The following is a 14,143-nucleotide window of genomic DNA, read 5'->3' as shown; positions in this document are numbered from 1 at the left end:
GCTGGTATCATGCCATGACCAAACGTGTTAACCATAAACTGGCAACGCACACCAGCTCCAGTTTCTGTACAACTCTGTTTATTCAACATGTGCACATACAGGTGATTGCGGTGGCCATGCGGGACGGCAACGAACTCAGTATTCACCGCAGGTAGCCTGTTACCAAAATTAAGATGCATGTCATGGCGTTCACCACCAGGAGCAAACGTCGCGGAACCCTCTGGTAGTAAACGCACAAGAATGAAAAGGAGCGATGAAGTTCCAGGGAAGGTGCGAAGACCAACACGAGAAATGCTTGTCTGGTGCTTTAAAAATGCATGAGAATCAAACGGTGTGCAGCGTGTCGTCGTACCCGCCCGGATTCCAGTGCAGAATGCTTGGACTCAGAACAAACTAATCAGATTTAGCAGCGCGACGCCCTGTCGAGTTGCCACCTTGCAATACCAAGCGTGTTAAAGTTCACCGCAACCCAGTACAAATTCGAAACGGACGCAGGGCATTGTCATCCCAAACGAATCGCAGCTGAGGCGAAGTGTGAAGGGGTGGCACTGGAAAAACGGGCTATGCAATGATTGTGCCGCTGATCTTTCGGAACTCCCTCGGAAAATCCCAGTGACATGAGCGATAGGTCTTGTCAGATATGGTAGCACGCTTCGGATACGCCTCGTGGGCTACGCTTGTTACGCCAGCGGCAATTGGTTGCCAGGCTCACAAAATCTCCATAAGGACGTTGCAGGCATGTCTAATGCACTGAGGCAATAAGCAGCAAGCATGCAACGAACGTTCTGCCAGATGGTGCCATTACATAATCATGTAAAGGTGATCCAGACTGAAAATGAGCATCCAGATCCAACACTAACGATTTCCCTTGGCTACACGCTCAATCTCATCCTTCTTCTTGATGGCGTAACTGCATACAAACACCAACATGTAAGCAAAATGTAAACAACAAGTGCACGGTGCCAGAGATGAGGTGAAGTTGTCAGAACAGGTCAGCGCCAACGTTGGACATGCTACTGCCTCGAAGCAGAATGATGAAAGCATGCAAGCAAGGAAACCAAAGTGCAGATGCACACTGTAGCGCCGGAAAATGAGACGATGGCATTAACCAAACGTGAAAGCTAGAGATACTCCCCATGCATCCATGACTAAGAGGTACACGATTGCCCAAACTTGGCAGTAACGGATAACATCCTCCTGCTGTTGCATCATCACCTTGCCAAACTCCTTATGTGGCATCGTCCCAAACAGTGCCATTCAAACAATCTTCTGGCCCTTACAGAATCTGACCCCCATGGAACGCACGCAGCGCAAACATGCAAAATTGCACACAAAAATCTCACAGATCAAAGGTTGCATGTACCGCACACACATGCCGGTGGTAAGCTTAGACGCTGTGATGTGCACTCCTGACTTGGACCACCGCATAGAATGGCTACCTGCCGTACATGTGATCCACTTACTGCATGGACCCTCAACCAGTAAGGTATCGTGCATAGGCCCATATCACGCACCTGTTCGAGGATCCCTTGGCAGCGTTGACTAGCTCATCAGCAAGGCACTCAGCAATGGTCTTGATGTTCCGGAACGCAGCCTCGCGGGAGCCGGTTGTGAGGAGGTAGATGGCCTGGTTCACTCGGCGGAGAGGGGACACATCAACGGCTTGGCGACGGACAACACCAGCGGATCCAATTCGGGTGGCATCCTCACGGGGACCCGAGTTGTAAATTGCGTCACTGAGCACTTGGAGAGGGTTCTGGTCGGTGGTGAGGTTGATGATGTCGAAGGCATGCTTCACAATGCGGACAGCCATGATCTTCTTGCCGTTGTTGCGGCCGTGCATCATGAGGGAGCATGTTAGCCTGCAGGTGCGACCACATGTCATGTTTGGCAAGGTGTCGAGGCAACTTACCCAGGATGCTGAACAGCATGTAGCAGCCCTACCCTGACGCTTCTTGCTGAAGTAACCATGACGTCGTCACATCGCTGTACAACCACAGTCCTTTTGCTGTCCTCTAGTGAGAAACGTAGTGGTGGCTCCATCAGGGCAATGCCATTGGGACTATGTCGCATCTCGAGATAGGTGGTACAGTCTTTGGAAAACCAGCAGTGAGGAAACCTGGACACATATGGCAGTCCGCCTCTCCCCCTAACGTCACGCTGGCAACGACTTCCAAGCAGGAGCACAAACTTGAGAGGGATGAGCAAGATGGAGCTCACCTCTCCACAATTGGGCACTGTGCCTTTCTGAAACGTTTCTTCTGGTAGCGTCCAGCTGTGTGCGGCTGAAAGACTGGTGTCTTTTTCAACGAAACATAGTCCTCAAGGGAGATCTCCTTTCCCTGCAGCCGGGTGATACCAATCTCACCTTCACTGGTATGTACGTGAAGCAACGTCAAGTCGAACGAGCAGCCTTTTGAGATAGTCCAGACCATGCTCCATTAGGATTAGGACAGCATTAGGACAGCATGGCCATCATGCAGGCGTCAGAACACGACACACTGCATCCATCCTGTGGCGCATCGACTCATGCAGGGCTTGTTCGTGCCAGGGGTCAGTGCCGGACACCCTGACAGCGCCAGACCAAGGTAGCAACTGGCGTGCGTCAAGCATCACGCCTTACTCCACCCTTGAGAACACATTTTTATAAACAGTAATCTTTTATGTCGCAGACATTTGCAGGCAACCATACCTCGACCTCCTCGTATGACCACTTGCCGAACAGCAACTTCTCCCTGGGAATGGAGATCATCGCCATCTTGCCGGATTTCTTTACGGCCAAGCTACAGCAAAAAGAACGAGTGCTTGCTTGTATCGGCGATATATTGCGAATATGCTATTGGTCTTCGACTTGGTGTTCGCCGCCCGTGGTGACGTCATGTCCAGGTTCAAGTTTTCGGGAGATTTCCGTGAAAGATAAAGCCCATGGTCATAGATGACTCGGAACCACTTACCTCCAATGGTCTCGTCCTATGGCATACCTGGCATGTTCTGGCCAAGAGCCAAGGGCACTGTCATGTACAATGTAATGCCAATTACTGTAGAACTTGAGAATTTACCCCCGTAGGCACGCCGGCTCGAGCATCACAGCCTTTCACGATCGCCTTGCGTGCATCCTTACAGGTTACATTAGGCATGTTTCAGACCTCGCTGGTCGGGAGGCCACCTGCCTTTTTGGTAGGAACTCCTGTCAGCCGTGTGTCGCGCGTTCGCCGTCATACAAGCAGCTCAACGCTTCCTGAGGTAAGGGTTTGTGTGGCGCTCTTGCATTTCCGTGGTAGATGAACTGCGTTTGCTGAAGACAACGGAAAATGCCCCGAGCTCTTTCAATACAGTCAGTTTTTCAATGCAGGTAGCCACGCTGGGGTCGAGCCGTGCTATCAGACGCCAGTCTGCTGGGCCCTGCAACGTGGCCGCAGCTGTAAGGGTTAGAGCAGACGTTCCAATTCAACGGCAGGTAGCCGATCTGGAGGATATCCTGAGCGAACGAGATGCTTGCGGGGTAAGTGAAATACATGTGGTACAGTGTATGCGTCATGATACATCCCAATGCTGTTCGTCTGGCATGGTCTGGCGTCATCTGCCGTCAGGGTTGTTCAGCAACTGAGGCAGCCGCGGGGAACGAGCACGCAACCAATGACTCGTGCACGCACAAGGCAGCAGATTTAAATATGTTTGCAACGGTGCATGTGCACCCGCATCCCCGTATTCAAGCCAGGCATGCAGTGCAGCACGTCGACCCGTTCGCTGCATCGCGGTTGGGTTTATGTGAGGCACATATTGACAAGAACCTGCGGTCGCATTCAGGTCGGCTTCATCGCAAATCTTAAAGGAAAGCGCAGCCACAAAATCGTACAGCAGGTGCGCCTGCGACATCTTCTTGCTTTTGTCGCAAGTGTGCGAGGCACCGACAAGACCTGATCCCGGCGCTTACTTACTGCAGGCTCTCATGTCGCTCGGGTGCATGGAGCATCGCGGTGCCTGCTCAGCTGATAACGATTCTGGCGACGGAGCTGGAGTCATGACCCACATTCCGTGGAAAATCATCAAAAAGGACGTGCCCTCAGCAGATGAGGCCACCTGTGGGTGCGTACAGCCATAGCATGCAGTTGCAACTAGTCATCTGCTCGTTTTTGACGGACCACAATATCTCTCTCTGAGTTTCCAATGTACACACGGGTTATGGAGTGCCCGCTCAGTCTGTGCAAGTCATGTCTGCCCTTTTCACGGGCTCACGGCAACAGTTTTCCGGTGGCAAAGCCTGTTAGCAATAGGTGTCCATCATCTCCAAGGCATTTGTTCGCCGACCCATCGATAGACCCATTTGATAGCGGGGAGCAGCAGTGACAACCATTCAAATGTTGTTACCAGTTCGGCGGCAGTTGAGCATTTTACTTACGCCTATCTTGGTCATAGGCAGCGCCAGCGCCGGCCACGGCTCTTGAATTTAGAGTTTCAAGGACAGGATTCCCAAATAGGTTTGAGAGAGAACACATGAAGTCTGGCTGTATGAGTAAGCCTGGTACCGGAACTGAGCCTGGTACTGGAGATGTTGGTCTTGGTGCTGATCCAACAAATGGGCAGCCAACTGCGCTGTTGTAACGTCTCAAGTATGAGCAAAGGGTGGCTTGTAACCTTGACCGCGTTGCGCTGCAGGGTGGGCATGCTGTTCCTGCCAAATGATGATGCCGCCGAAGCCCAATGTCGCAGCTTAGTGGAGGCAGGTGTCGCATCGGAGGGGTTTGAGGTGCTGGGATGGCGCGCAGTGCCAGTCGACTATGCGGTGGTGGGCCGCGTTGCCCAAGTCACTGTTCCTCGAATGGCGCAGATTGTGACCAAGAGTTCTGCTGGCCTGAGTGGTGAGGATCTCGAGCGTGGCCTCTACCTTGCCCGCAAGGCTGTGGAGCGGAGCCGCACACAGCTTGAAGAGGAGTATGCCAGCAACTTCTATGTTTGCTCGCTTTCAAACCAGGTACGTACCCTCGTTCCAAGTCGGCAACGGCTTCTGAAGCGCAGTGACCACAGGCGCCATCGTACTGCTGTGGGTATGGGGGGTGAACTCAGCAGTCGTTTGTGGTTGTGGACCGTCAGTGCCTGGGGCTAACACAATCACACCCGAGTCATGCGGTCATTCTACAAAAGTGCAGAAGACGATGGAAACCTTTTCTTTCCGCTCTGCGTTCTGGCTTTGGAAGTATAGGGCGCTCATAGCATCAGGATGAGCTGATCACGGACGCAGTAGCAAGGGATTCAATCAGCAACCAACAGTGTGGCGACCTTTAGCAAACCACTGTATACATGCTGTTCTTGGAACAGCACTGTCACACCACCACAGCATGTTGACGAATAGACGTCTCAAATTCTGTCGATCATGTTCATGTTTCTTTGTCATTGCACAGAGTGCCAGGGTTCTCCGCCCATGCATTTGAAGCAGTCCGAAGTCCTTGTGTTCCCCGTTTGGTGACCTTCATCCCTGATGATGATTGTCGGAACGCATTGTCGATACTCAACAACGCCAGTACCGCAATCATTTGAATCCACTTGCGCAGACCATTGTTTACAAGGGAATGCTTCGGTCGGTGGTGGTGAGCAAATTCTACATGGATCTCGTCAACCCCGATTACGAGACGGCATTTGCCATCTATCACCGTCGCTTCTCCACCAACACCACTCCAAAGTGGCCATTGGCTCAGCCGTTCCGTGTGTTGGGCCACAACGGTGAGATCAACACACTCCAGGTGCGGCTCGAACTTGGATGGAAATCGCTGTTGCATTTTCTGTGACCAGTTCGGTAATGGCCTTCTCGCGAGTGGATCGCTGAAGCCAGGCGCATATGCCTCCTCTTCACCTTGAATGCCTATGTAGTCATGATCGGTACATAATGGGTGCAGGCGTGAGATGTGAAACGTTTGCTAGGTCCTGCCCTTAGGATGCACGTAGTATTTATGACGTATCCCATCTTGTCTCCGGGTTCCCATGTTGTCTATTGTGAAGAAGTACCCTTCCCCAAAAGAGGCGTTGTTCTGTTCGTTTGGCCTCAATTCTCCTCTTGAAATCTTATTGTTGTTCGACCATTGCCTTCTCTAGTTGAGAGCAAAGATGTCTTGCTTCGAGTTCGATGGTGCTCGAGGTAGCTGAAAGAACTGTGGGGTGACTGGTCAGGTGTGGTCTGTGTTTTGTTTGCACTGTCGTGAACTGTCATGACATGGGAAACGTTTTGTTCACAGTGGCAGGCACTACGTAGTGACACGTGCCAACATGCAAGCGTGTGTGGGACGCCTCGGAGCAGTGGATGGCTGGACTCGGGGCAACTCAGACAGCCCTCCACATCCGTGCATTGCATACGAATGTGAGTAGCAGAACCTTCTCCTCATGCCTGTGACCAGCCAGGTGTGCATGCCAGCCTTGGTCGTGTCCGTCAAGCAATCGACCGGATGTATGCTGAGGTGCTTGCAAGATCAAGATGGACGTTGTCAGCATAGAACTTGCCTTAGTGAGTTCCGACTGTAGGGAAATCTCAACTGGATGACATCGCGCCAGGAGGAGCTGACACACCCAGTGTGGCAGGGACGTGAGGCGGACCTGCTGCCCGTATGTCAGAAGGCACAGTCTGACTCAGCGAGCCTTGACAACACCGCGGAGCTGATGATTCGCAGCGGCGACGGCATCGATGCAACCCTTATGGTGCTCGTGCCAGAAGCCTACGACAATCACCCCGATCTGGATCGTGACTATCCTGGGTACGCAGCTGCAGCTTCCCCAGACAGTGTGATTTGCGGGACCAGAGACTGCCTGAAAGTGCAAGGAGTTTGGGGGGAACAATTGGGGCCAAAGCCCTTTTTGGTGAAGCACTGTGCAGCTGCTGCATCGCCATTTCTCGCTGGTAGTCCCTGTCGAGGTTTGAACAATACACGCGCTGTAAACTGAAGCTGCTCTGGCTGCCAACTGGATGCTGAGTACCGACAACAAATGGGAAGCCTTCCACCAACAACGGGGCCCATGTGCAAGAGCGTGAACAGCCGCACGGCATGCGATTGACAAAGTTGTGTTTGCATGCAGGGTCAAGGACTTCTACCGCTTCTACGAGGGCATGCAGGAGGGATGGGATGGGCCGGCGCTCATTGTTTTCTCTGATGGCAAAAAGGTGGGAGCGCGCCTCGACCGCAATGGCCTCCGCCCCGCGCGCTACTGGCAGACGAACGACGACGTCATCTACGTTGCGTCCGAAGTTGGCGTGCTTGGCGACGTGCTCAGCAACGCTGGCAATGTGGTCGCCAAGGGGCGCCTCGGGCCCGGCCAGATGGTGGTCGCCAACCTTACCGATGGCACCTTCAAGGAGAACACACAGGTTGCCAAGGACGTCGCCGCCCTCGCGCCATACGGTGAGTACCTCAAGCAGTCCGTGACACTCGCGGACCTCATCCCCCCGTACTCGTTCATCTCTGAGCCCACGTTCGAGCCCGCCGAGGTCCTCCGGCGCCAGGCTGCAGCCGGAATGGGACTCGAGGACACCTCATTGGTCATCGAGGGCATGGCGCAGGCTGGCGTTGAGCCCACGTACTGCATGGGCGACGACAACCCTCTGGCCGTCCTCTCGGACAAGCCGCACATGTTGTACACGTACTTCAAGCAGCGCTTTGCACAGGTCACCAACCCCCCCATCGACCCCCTGCGCGAGGGCCTCGTCATGAGCCTCAACATGCGCCTCGGCGCCCGCGGCAACGTGCTCATGCCGTCTGCTGACGCTTACAAGCAGATTCTGCTCGACTCTCCCGTGCTGCTGGAGAAAGAGCTGGAGGCCATCAAGGCGCAGACTGTGGTGCCCCATGAGGTGCGATTCTCAGGAACGCTTGCCATTTCTTGACAAGCTAGCGGCGCTCTCACTGCTCCTAAGGCCGGAACCTTCTGCCAAACCTGTCACCGCGTCTGCCTCTGTGAAATGCACTCGCTGTTGCTTTGGGAAGGCTTACAAATTTGCAGCCCAGAAATGTAGCACGTAAACCTGCACTGCGTAAGTGGCATGAGTGATGATAAAGGGAAACTGCAAATCACCTTCATATGTCGCACTACACCTTTGTGGCTCTACAGGCGAACTGTACTGTTACCAAAACACCTCAGCCCATCGGATGGCATGGGTGAACATTGCTGTCCTTGCAGTCGCGGTCACATTCGAGCAGCTGCCCTCAGATAGATTGCGGGGTTGCGCGACGAGTCTTGCAGAAGAGTGCAACAGAGCCGAACTAACGCACTCTGGAGTGATGCAGGTGGTGCCAGCATTCTTCAAGAAGGGCGTGAAGGGCAGCCTCGAGCAGTGCTTGACCGAGCTGTGCGACAAGATCGAAACGCTCGTTCGCGGTGGCTGCGGCTGCGTCATTCTTTCGGACCGCACCGAAACCATTGCTCCCGACGACGTCCCCATCCCTATGCTCCTGGCCGTTGGCAGTGTGCACCATCACCTCATCCGCACAGGCCTCCGCTCTGACACTTCCATCGTCGCCGAGACTTCTCAGTGCTTCTCTACCCACCATGTCGCCGTGCTTGTCGGCTACGGCGTGCACGCTGTTTGCCCGTACCTTGCGTTTGAGACTTGCCGGCAGTGGCGTGCGTCCCCCCGCACCAACAACCTCATCAAGAACGGCAAGCTTGCAGACATCTCCATCCAGAATGCCCAGAAGAACTACAAGAAGGCCCTCGAGAAAGGTGCGGCACCGTGCGTCATTGTCAGTGAACCGACGACTGCCAACATCGCCTGGGCGCCCTCTGGGTTTGCAGACTTGAAGTCACGAATGGTCATACTTCCTGCAGTATTGCTTGGTCATGCATCCTTGCTTCTCAACGCCAGTTGATGGAGAAGCAGATACCGCAACCTGAGGTATCAATGGCTCAGGTTGTCTGAGTTTGGCTGCAATGTGCTCTCAAATGCTTGCCACCACGAGCAGACGGCAAACGCAAGCTCACGTCTGTGCAGGTGTCCTCAAGATCTTGTCCAAGATGGGCATCTCCTTGCTGTCGTGCTACCACGGCGCACAGATCTTTGAGGCGTACGGCCTGGGTCCTGACGTGATTGACACGGCGTTTGCGGGTTCTGTGTCACGGATCGGCGGCCTCTCGTTCGCCGATGTCCAGGCAGAGGCCGAGAGCTTCTGGGCCAAGGGCTTCCCCGAGAAGGCCATGAGCAAACTCGAGGACTACGGTTTCATCCAGTCCCGCCCCAAGGGCGAATTCCATGCCAACAACCAGGTACACCACACAACCACTCTATCATACAGACTCATGGGTCGTCGTGCTACTCTCGTTGACAGGCTCATGTAGCACGACGACCCTGGTAACGATGAAAACAGTGCTGCTCCTTCTGAAAGCGACATGGTTGGTGAGCTCACGCACGCGTTCATGACCACATCTGCCAGAGCAAGTGAGGTTTGCGCCCTGATGGCTGGTGATGTTCAGCTCTGTTGCAGGTCATGTCCAAGCTTCTGCACAAATCGATCGGGCTGGGCGGCAAGGAGCGCGATGACGAGACGTACGACGCGTTCATGAAGCACTTTGAGAACTCTCCCGTCACGGTGCTGCGCGACTGCCTTGAGTTCAAGTCGGACAGGCAGCCAATCTCAATCGACGAGGTGGAGTCTGCAGCCTCCGTCATGTCCCGCTTCTGCACCGGGGGCATGTCGCTGGGCGCCATTTCGCGCGAGACGCACGAGACGATTGCGATTGCGATGAACCGCATCGGCGGCAAGTCCAACTCCGGCGAAGGCGGTGAAGACCCTGTCCGTTGGGAGCGTGTCACGGGCGCTGTTGATGGCAAGGCCCCAAGTCTGCCCCACCTCCGCGGCCTCGTCGATGGCGATCTCGCAACTTCCAAGATCAAGCAGGTGGCCTCCGGCCGCTTTGGTGTCACTCCCGAGTTCCTCGTGAACGCCGATCAGCTGGAAATTAAAATCGCGCAGGGTGCCAAGCCCGGTGAAGGCGGGCAGCTTCCCGGCAAAAAGGTGCGTGCGCTTCTTGACTGAGCATTTTCTGCATTGACGGAATCAAGTCCCTGGACATGAGATGACTTCCCCATTTTGCGGCACCTCAACATGTGGTTACCCCTGGGCAACAGATGTGTTATGACACCCAACGATGGATGAGGTGCTGCTGATGATTGCTCGTTGATGGAAAATAGAAAGCCAATACAGTTGGCAACGCGTCCTGTTTTGACACTTCAAAATGCAAGCCACCTTTTCCAGCATGTAATTGTCAGGCGGTGAATTGCAGCGGCTGCTGACTTGGACAGACAGGCTGTCTGTTCGAGCATTGTTTCATCTTCGGCTCCTCAACTACAAGATAGTACTGGTGATTGCGGCTGATGGTGGAGTTGGGTGTGCAGGTTTCCCCCTACATTGCATCCCTCCGTCGCTCAAAGCCCGGTGTTCCGCTCATCTCACCACCCCCCCACCACGATATTTACTCCATCGAGGATCTCGCCCAGCTCATATACGACCTGCACATGATCCAGCCCACAGCCAAGGTGTCCGTCAAGCTGGTCGGCGAGGCAGGCATCGGGACAGTTGCGTCGGGAGTTGCAAAGTCCAACGCTGATGTCATCCAGGTGTCCGGTCACGATGGGGGCACTGGCGCTTCTCCCATCTCGTCCATCAAGCACGCTGGTGGCCCGGTGGAGATGGGCATGGCTGAGGTGCATCAGACTCTGGTGGCCAACGAGCTTCGAGACCGTGTTGTGCTGCGCTCCGACGGCGGCCTTCGCAACGGCCGGGATGGTGTGCATCAGAACCCTGTTAGCGTTCAACATTCCTACGTTGAACACCACCTCACATGACGTCATGCACCACACTTGTCACGTATCCGCGAGAGCGCTGTGGCTGCTTTGTGTTACCGTATAGGCCTTGGAGCGACGCCTGGTAGTGAGTGCATTATGATAGCTGATAAATGATGCTTGTGATACATAATGGGTGTCTTCTGGCCTGGTAGTGAATGCTTCATGATACCTGATAGGTGTCTTCAGAGCTCAGTTATCTTGCTCGACTGTTGTATAGACAACGATATCTGGGGTGGAGACACAGCCTTTACAGAAGTTGACATCAGCTTATGCTGTGCAGTGATGATGATGGCTGCGTTGGGAGCCGACGAGTACGGCTTTGGCACGGTGGCCATGATTGCCACGGGGTGCATCATGGCGCGCGTATGCCACACGAATAACTGCCCCGTGGGAGTTGCCTCCCAAAAGGAGGAGTTGCGCGCCCGCTTCCCGGGCATGCCCTCTGACCTCGTCAACTTCTTCCACTTTGTCGCCGAGGAGGTCCGCTCGGAGTTGGCTCGCATCGGTTACAAGTGCGACTTCCGTATTCCCATATGCCTCGCCTGAACCGCTCCCTGTCAAGCAAACAGCCCAAGAAAAAGTGAGTGCAACCATCTATGCATATCCAGATGTTGCACCGTTAGCCTGCTGTTACACTTACCGAAATGCCCCCTTGTATTTGCCCCCTTGTAATAGTATCGTTGACCCTTACATTGAATCAACAAAATGGTTCACCTTTCTGGCAACGTTCTCTTCGCAGTGTTGAATCATCATTCACGTGAGACTCAGAGAAGAAGTGATGACAACATGACCGCAAAGACATTGGAAGCTCCAGCAGCAAGCGGATTTGGTTCCACCCCGCATAATGTGTGCCGTGCTTGGACATGTTGTCGAAGTAAGTGTCTTCTGGAACGCAGGAGCCTGGATGAGATAATCGGCCGTGCGGACCTGCTATCGCAGCGCAAGGCGCCGCTCGCAAAGACCAACAATTTGGACCTTTCGTTCCTGACAACGTACGCAGGCCCCAGCGAGAAGACGTCCTCCGAGCGCATTGCGCAAGCAACCCATTCGAACGGCCCTGTCCTGGACGATCGCATCCTTGCAGACGCAGAAGTTGTATCAGCCATCGCTAGTGGGGGCACCGTAGAGCGAAGCTACGAGATCGTCAACGTTGACCGGTCCGTTGCCGTACTGTGTCACAATCTGAGGGGTGAACCATCATAAAAGTCGTACCAGCTCATGATGAAGGCATTTGCCACATTGTTGCTTTAGCGCCAGCCACTTTGGTTGCTCGTGTTAGCAAGCCTGCACGTAAAAAGGTGATTTGATCGCTGTGTCCATGTACGACAGAACTGCATCAGGCTCGTATTTTGGCCAACACCCAATATTATTGAGGATAGTTTGCCTTGTCAACTCACGCTTTGTGCGCGTTGCAATGGAATTCATACTCATACTCATGCTGCAGCGAACTTTGATTACATCTGTTTCTTTCATACTCATACATGTTGATCCAGACGATTGACTGAGCATCGCTCCTCCATGTCTCATGCGCATGTCAGAATTCACTTGCTTGTCTGCTGTGCAGGCGTGAGCCGTGGATGCAGACTTGCACTTCACTGGGCCATGCATGCAGTGTAGCAAAGAGCTGCCGTTTGCATGATTTTGTTCATGACAAGCCATGCGTCCAGCCACAAGCCCGTCTTGCGTGACCAGCTGCTGATCCCAGGGTAACTGCACTTGAACAGCCAATGTCTCATTTTAGTTTACGAGTGGACACTGTGTCGTGCCAAATTGAGGCGGTGTGTGTGTCTCTGCAGATCAACCCTAGCGCGGGTATCAGGGGAGATCGCACGCCGGTGGGGCGACTTCAGGTCGCCGGGCATGGTGAAGATTCATTTGCAGGGCTCAGCGGGGCAGTCCTTTGGAGCGTTCCTCGTCAAGGGCATGGACGTCAAGGTGACAGGGGAGGCAAATGACTACGTTGGCAAGGGGATGGCCGGTGGCACGATAACCATTGTGCCCCCCGCGGACTCCACCTTTGACCCCTCCCAAGCGTCGATCGTGGGCAATACTTGCCTGTATGGTGCCACTGGTGGCAAGCTGTTCATCCATGGGCGCGCCGGCGAGCGATTTGGCGTCCGGAACTCAATGGCCGACACAGTGGTGGAGGGCACGGGCGACCATTGCTGCGAATACATGGTGCGCTACCGCCGACACGCTTCAGGGCACTGCATGCCTCCTTTGATGACACACTAGTGATAATACGGGGCATGCTCATGTTACAGCACCTACCATAGTGCAGCTACCTCACGACAGCTACACAACAGAACACAGGTTTCACAGGTGGCAAGTGCTCAGCCCTGACGAGGCTGCTGGTGTGTGTGCAGACGGGCGGAACGGTTGTGGTCCTTGGCACCGTGGGCCGCAACGTTGCCGCGGGAATGACGGGCGGCCTCGGGTACTTCTATGACGAAGACGGCACCTTCTGCAGCAAGGTTAACGCGGAGATCGTCAGTGTGCGCAGGATCGTCACCCCTGCAGGGTTCGCACACGTCAAGGGGCTGATCGAAGAGCACTTGACTCGCACGTCGTCTGCCAAGGCTGCTGAGGTGCTCGCCAACTGGGACAAGGCCAAGGACATGTTCTGGCAACTCGTTCCCCCAAGTGAGAAAGACACTCCGATGGTTAACCTGGACTTGCCGCAAGAGCTCCCATTGGCGACAGCCGCCGCATGATGTGGCGTATCTACGTTGCACAACACGAGCGTGCATGGTTGCTTTGCAATGTTTACATTGACATCAGGCTGCTTGGCATGGAACATGGGGTTTGCTTGCCCTTACATTGTCATCATGACCAAGATACTCTATGACATGAGGAGCTTGAATCTCTTGAGGTTGCCTGTAAATATTGCTTGTATACACTGTGAGCGCCCCATGATTGGCCAAAGTCGGGATAGCTCCCATGAATAGGCCTCGGCGAGCAGGGTTGTCGAAGCTCACACGTCGAAGCTCACACGTCTTGCCAGCCCATCGGGCCAGCAGCTTCGCCAATCCAACCTGCACGAGTATACAGTGGATTGTAGTGGAATGCCTTTAAATGACTGCATGACCGCAATTGGGACGTCTTTTTGACCGACGGTGTCACTATCGTTTGTAGCCACGTGCCTGTGATGACGCGGCCGCCAGTTTCTCCCTCACGTGCACGTGTTTCGTGCCAGGTAATCTGAAGCTATGTCGCCTCCACAGCTCGCACATCAACGTTCCCGATGGAGCTAATGCGAGCAGTGTCCCCATCATGTGCATCTGGTAGTGAGTGACAGTGACAGCCGGATTCCGTTTTGTTGCA

At 54.3% G+C, this 14,143-nt stretch overlaps 2 protein-coding genes across 2 annotated transcripts; one reads left to right on the top strand and one right to left on the bottom strand.

Moving 5' to 3' along the window:
* Positions 1 to 793: 793 nt before the first annotated feature.
* Positions 794 to 2,771, bottom strand: LOC149809301 (small ribosomal subunit protein uS7-like). The gene is made up of 4 exons (XM_089994903.1): positions 2,693 to 2,771; positions 2,221 to 2,342; positions 1,515 to 1,862; positions 794 to 910 (listed from the first exon to the last, which is right to left on the bottom strand). Exons 1-4 carry the CDS (start codon positions 2,756 to 2,758, stop codon positions 856 to 858), a joined length of 591 nt encoding a protein of 196 aa, XP_089851029.1. The 5' UTR covers positions 2,759 to 2,771; the 3' UTR covers positions 794 to 855.
* Positions 2,772 to 2,935: 164 nt separating this feature from the next.
* Positions 2,936 to 13,533, top strand: LOC149809300 (ferredoxin-dependent glutamate synthase, chloroplastic-like). Its single transcript, XM_089994899.1, has 17 exons — positions 2,936 to 3,025; positions 3,124 to 3,243; positions 3,353 to 3,502; positions 3,808 to 3,861; positions 3,944 to 4,086; positions 4,657 to 4,972; positions 5,550 to 5,738; positions 6,511 to 6,740; positions 7,060 to 7,831; positions 8,265 to 8,700; positions 8,969 to 9,240; positions 9,459 to 9,989; positions 10,370 to 10,760; positions 11,100 to 11,331; positions 11,716 to 11,976; positions 12,616 to 12,997; positions 13,186 to 13,533. Exons 1-17 carry the CDS (start codon positions 2,936 to 2,938, stop codon positions 13,531 to 13,533), a joined length of 4,917 nt encoding a protein of 1,638 aa, XP_089851025.1.
* The last annotated feature ends 610 nt before the right edge of the window (positions 13,534 to 14,143 follow it).

Source organism: Nuphar pumila, unplaced genomic scaffold (assembly GCF_984573655.1).
Source record: "Nuphar pumila unplaced genomic scaffold, dmNupPumi1.hap1.1 HAP1_SCAFFOLD_1419, whole genome shotgun sequence".
NCBI lineage: Eukaryota > Viridiplantae > Streptophyta > Magnoliopsida > Nymphaeales > Nymphaeaceae > Nuphar > Nuphar pumila.
This window is presented reverse-complemented; position numbering and strand designations above follow the sequence as displayed.

Excerpts from the sequence above, each read along its gene's own strand:
- LOC149809301 (XM_089994903.1), bottom strand. The coding sequence starts at position 2,758 with ATGGCGATGATCTCCATTCCCAGGGAGAAGTTGCTGTTCGGCAAGTGG. Across the intron at positions 1,863-2,220 it reads CAGTGCCCAATTGTGGAGAG|GCTAACATGCTCCCTCATGA; the intron begins GTGAGCTCCATC and ends TCGCACCTGCAG. Across the intron at positions 911-1,514 it reads GCCAAGGGATCCTCGAACAG|TTACGCCATCAAGAAGAAGG; the intron begins GTGCGTGATATG and ends GTTTGTATGCAG.
- LOC149809300 (XM_089994899.1), top strand. The coding sequence starts at position 2,936 with ATGACTCGGAACCACTTACCTCCAATGGTCTCGTCCTATGGCATACCT. Across the intron at positions 3,503-3,807 it reads GCGAACGAGATGCTTGCGGG|GTCGGCTTCATCGCAAATCT; the intron begins GTAAGTGAAATA and ends GGTCGCATTCAG. Across the intron at positions 4,973-5,549 it reads TTTGCTCGCTTTCAAACCAG|ACCATTGTTTACAAGGGAAT; the intron begins GTACGTACCCTC and ends CCACTTGCGCAG.